The sequence below is a fragment of the Abramis brama genome, assembly GCF_963993115.1.
Source record: "Abramis brama genome assembly, chromosome: 25".
Taxonomy (NCBI): Eukaryota; Metazoa; Chordata; class Actinopteri; order Cypriniformes; family Leuciscidae; genus Abramis; species Abramis brama.
Window position 1 is genome coordinate 7,653,939 of NC_139987.1, and position 4,651 is coordinate 7,658,589.

The 4,651-nt window shown below is 34.9% G+C and overlaps 1 protein-coding gene across 1 annotated transcript; it reads right to left on the reverse strand.

Annotated features, from left to right (window-relative positions):
• Nucleotides 1-1,454: 1,454 nt before the first annotated feature.
• Nucleotides 1,455-3,091, reverse strand: LOC311077066 (fish-egg lectin-like). The gene is made up of 6 exons (XM_084105630.1): nt 3,009-3,091; nt 2,852-2,913; nt 2,478-2,705; nt 2,151-2,362; nt 1,828-1,952; nt 1,455-1,735 (listed from the first exon to the last, which is right to left on the reverse strand). Exons 2-6 carry the CDS (start codon nt 2,907-2,909, stop codon nt 1,591-1,593), a joined length of 768 nt encoding a protein of 255 aa, XP_083961756.1. The 5' UTR covers nt 2,910-2,913; nt 3,009-3,091; the 3' UTR covers nt 1,455-1,590.
• Nucleotides 3,092-4,651: the final 1,560 nt, after the last annotated feature.

Genomic DNA, 4,651 nt, shown 5'->3' on the forward strand with positions numbered 1-4,651 from the left:
ATGTAAGTTAACTATGTTCCAGAATTATGTTTTTTTAGTTCATGTTTATTTTGTGTTTCATGTTTTGGATTAACTCATGGTTTATGTTTCATGTAGTTTTTTTTTTGATTATCACCATTATAATAAACTGCACTTGGATCCCCTACATCATTGTTTTTGCCTGTTTCCATGACAGCATCGTTAAATTGTGTAAATTATTAGTTTTCAAATAAGAAAGTTTTCTCAGTTTGGGGTTTGTCAACATTATATCTGAAGAGTTACTCCTGTATATTCTTTGTTTCATTAAAGTCTCTTGTAAATCATTCATTCTGTGCCACTTCAGAATCAACTACAGAGCACCCGTGACAGTTTAAAAATTGGTGCTGGAATGACTGCATCAGAGTGATAACGTCATCTCTGTGATTCAGTCTGCAGATGGATCTTTGAGGGGACCATTTCAAATCAATCTTAACATTATCAAGCTTTTAAACAGCTGCATTTGTTTAGTTAGGGTCAATCATTTTGAAAGTTGTAATCAAACAGCTTTTTTTATTTTTTTTTAACTTATTTTAAATTTCAGAATTTTGCAAATGTTAATTCTTTGGTATTTTGTTAGTTTGTTAAACATTTTTTAAAAATTGTTAAAAATGTTGTAATTTGTTAACATTTTTGTTAAGTTAATTTGGTAAATCTGTGACAAATAAGGTTTTTAACACCACAGAATGATGTTGTGAAGCCATAACCTTCCACTGCTTTTGCTTTGGTATAGCCTAATAACATTTGCTGATTGTGTACAGATGAGAATTAAGAAATACTTTCACTTCATCACCTGCTTCCACACTTCCCCTGCCTTTACGATTAAACAAATATCAAATATTTATTAAAAATAAAAATGATAAAGCCATTGTGTCGAGCATGACAAAGCAGAGGGTCGTGAGAGAACGGCACAAGGCCGGGATTACTGATGAGCGACGCACCGGTCTTGTATCTCTCACAGAGGAGCAGAAGCATAAAAGGAAGAGCAATGACAGTGAAGGATAAGAGAGGCCAGGCCTGGACTTTTATGTTTTATTATATGTGGCAGCAGTCGTCCGTGAGCTGCCTTTAATTTTGTATTTGTTCATTTTATTATTAAGTCTTTAAATGTTCACCGGTTTCCACAACAATGAACTGTTAAAGCCATTAATATACAAATTGCTACATTAGTGTATGTATAAGGAAATTAATGTGAAAAATATAGAAACATAAGTAAACAGATGAATGTTTGCTCTTTTGAAGCTGCACAAACACAAGTTGCTAATCCTAGTTGCTAGTTTGAATCCTTGATCATTCATTAATAACTTCTGGCAACTTTTAAAAGTGTGATAAACTATAGAAATTAGACAGAAACATGTTTTCTAATCAGACATAAGAAATAAAATGCTTTCTCAGTTGGAGAACCACTGAACAAAATGATACACAAAAGAAACATTGATAAGATGCCATCATAATGCTTTTTATTGATTCAAGAGAAGAGATAATCAATTTTAGATTTCTGTTAATAATGACTGATTACTTTGAGGTTTCTGTTAATGATTGAGCTCCTCTGTTGCTGCAGTGACTCATAACAGACTATAAAGTACATCTACGGATGGAGCCGTCAACACAGACGACCCACAGTAATCCCAGGTCAAAGCTCACATGCTTGTGGTTATTGGGACAGGCAACAATCGGGATCCAGTCTGTGCCAGCGGGGTTGGATTGAGTGACACCAGTTCTGCAAAATCATCATTTCTTTAGCATTTGATTTATATCAGAAAATTAATAATCACTTTTGTTCATACAATGTTATATGAAGGTTATATTTACCTTTGCCATAAGTTCCCTTGAGAGTTGACACCAAAGACACTGCCATCAGTTGCTACTTCAATCATGGACAGAAGTCCAGGAATATTCACAAGGCCGGACCCGGAACAGGAATTACTAGACACATCCTGCACCAGACCCAAAGAGACACAAACCAGTCAACCATAATGAAGTCACATGAAATAACTGCCTTTGCTGCTTCCACACCAGTTTCTTTATTTCTTTAGTTATGTCAGAAAATCAAACGTGTGTGAGGTCTAGTTTGTTAAAAACCTGGTGTATTTAAACTTGAACTCATGCCCTTGTATTTAACATTATGACATTACCTTCAAGATGAAGATTTGGTCAGCGCCGTTCACTCCCCAGCAGCTGTACGGGCCACAGCTGAAATACTTCAGCTTTCCATTAATTGTAACCCAAGAAATATTGCTGGTTGGCCATTTGTTATTAGCATCCATATTTAAGCAGAATATATCATCATTCACATTGACACCTGAAGTGATCTGATCACCTCCAGCATCCACCTGTTTGAGAAGGCCTAACAGTACAATCAACAGGTTGGATGAAAGATTAATTTGAGAATAACAATAAGATAATGTCTTAAGTTAATGACTGATTAAGCATGTATTGGTTTTTGTAATTTCTTTCTTCACCTGGAATCTGCACAAAGCTGCCACCCTGCAACTTGTAGATCTTGTCAGCTGCATCCACCCCGAGCAGACCAGCAGGACCAACACTGAGGTGCTTTAGAGACATGCCAAGCTTTATGAAGACATTAATATTTAGGATAAACGCTTCATTTTGATCATTCACTCCAACCACTAAACCAGATCCAGCATCTATCTGCTTCAGTGTGCCATTCATCACTTCACAGATTAAAGCTGTGAAAACATGGAGCAAAATGAGTATAAATAGACACTGTCACAAATAAATTACATACTGTTATATAAAACACCATCAAAAATGTTTTTTTAATTTTTTTAATGGAATTAATATATTGATGTTATCAAATCACATTATAGCTTACCCAGAGTGGGAAGGAACTGGCAGCTGAAGAGTACCAGAACACTCTGAAAAACCTTCATTTCTCTGTTCAAAACCATAAATCATTTATATAAGAGAGTTCAATAGGAGTAAGGATAAAACAATGAATATTAAATTAACATTAAATAAATGAAGACAACCTTCTCTTGATAGACCAGAATTCAGCAGTCAGTGTGGATTCTTCTCTTTTGCAATACAAGTACTAGAAATTTGCATCCAATGTTGACAAATGCTGTTGAGGGGTCATTTAAATAGCTGAAATATGTTGCCTGATTAGACTGGGATCTGATATAATGCCTGATTATGCCGTTTGTTTCTATAGTTACACATTGCTGTCACCTGCACCTAGTTTAGTTCCTTTGTTTGCCCAGTGTATTTATACCCCCAGCTTAGTTCAGTCTCTTGTAGGTTCTCGTTTGGACATGTAAACCTGGCTCAATCGGCCCAATGGAGGCATCCGGTCAGTGGGTGAAGGTTTTTGCGTGTTACTGTCTTTCCTCGTGGCAAAGTATTTTGATTAAGTGAAATACATTTTCTCATATGCATTAACTCGTTATTTCATCTGACTCCATAAATGAAAAGGTTTTATTGATATATGTTCATCATTAAATGTGAGCGAACCCATATGAAAAAAACCTGCATGCTTCATATACAGCAACCATATATCTTCCTTACTTAAATCGGCCAGAATTACCTTCTGTGTTTCATGTAAGGCCAATACATATCATATACAAAATCAGACCGATTATGGCCCATTTCATACTAAATATAGAACTTGTAGGGGATTTTTGCGTTGTATATGAATACTGTAAAAAGTCTTAAATGAGTTTTACATGACAAAAGTATGCAAATGTGTATGGTATTAGAAAATAACTGATATTCATAAATAAATAATTTAAAGTTCTTATATTGAATCATATGCTAGTCAAATTAAAATCATATAGAATTTATACACATTTTGTGTCATTTGTTTATGTTTCATACAGATTTCATGTTTTGATGACCAACAACTGATTCACTTATATGCAGTTGGCAAATTTTGAAATTGTACAGTGCAGAAGCCGGTTCGAGGATTACTGTCAGAATATCACTGACCTTTATGAAGACTGTTCATTTTCCTACAGGATTTGAAAGAGCAGTTGAAAAGCAATGACATAGTAAGACCGTGTATTTGCATTAATTGTGAACTGTCTGGGCCTGTTGTTTGAGAACAAATCATAACATATTATTGCAAATTTAAAAACAAATAATTATGAGTAATATTAACTGTGTTATATATGCGAGTAATATTAACTTTTTTTATTTCCTCTAAACCTTTGTAAAAAATATTCCATACAACAACTGGTATAACTACATGAGTAGCCTACAGCAATTCAGTTATTTATAATAAGTTATTTTATACTATTTTTAACACGTATACAATATTGCCTACATTTAAACTCATATAACAAACATTTTCGAAGTAAAAATTAAACATTTAGGCCTAAACATTCAAGTAATTCAAGTGTAAAATCAACCGGTCTGTTATCCAATATCCACCGGATCAGCGCTGGTTCCCGTGCCGGAGATGGACTCCACTGCGGGGGAACCTCTGACTGCGTCACTCAGCCGAAAGATGCTGCAACGCGACTGACTCCATAGCCTGCCAATAAACAAACAGTGCACAGTTCTGAGGACATTTTATCATCCAAATTAGTTTTATTAATTATCTTTAGGAATATAGTCGTGTGTTTTTTATGCAAGGCGTTACAATCATGCGAAAAGACAGGCGTGAGTCGACACT

Excerpts from the sequence above, each read along its gene's own strand:
- LOC311077066 (XM_084105630.1), bottom strand. The coding sequence starts at position 2,909 with ATGAAGGTTTTTCAGAGTGTTCTGGTACTCTTCAGCTGCCAGTTCCTT. Across the intron at positions 2,706-2,851 it reads CCAGTTCCTTCCCACTCTGG|CTTTAATCTGTGAAGTGATG; the intron begins GTAAGCTATAAT and ends ATGTTTTCACAG. Across the intron at positions 1,953-2,150 it reads ACCAAATCTTCATCTTGAAG|GATGTGTCTAGTAATTCCTG; the intron begins GTAATGTCATAA and ends GGTCTGGTGCAG.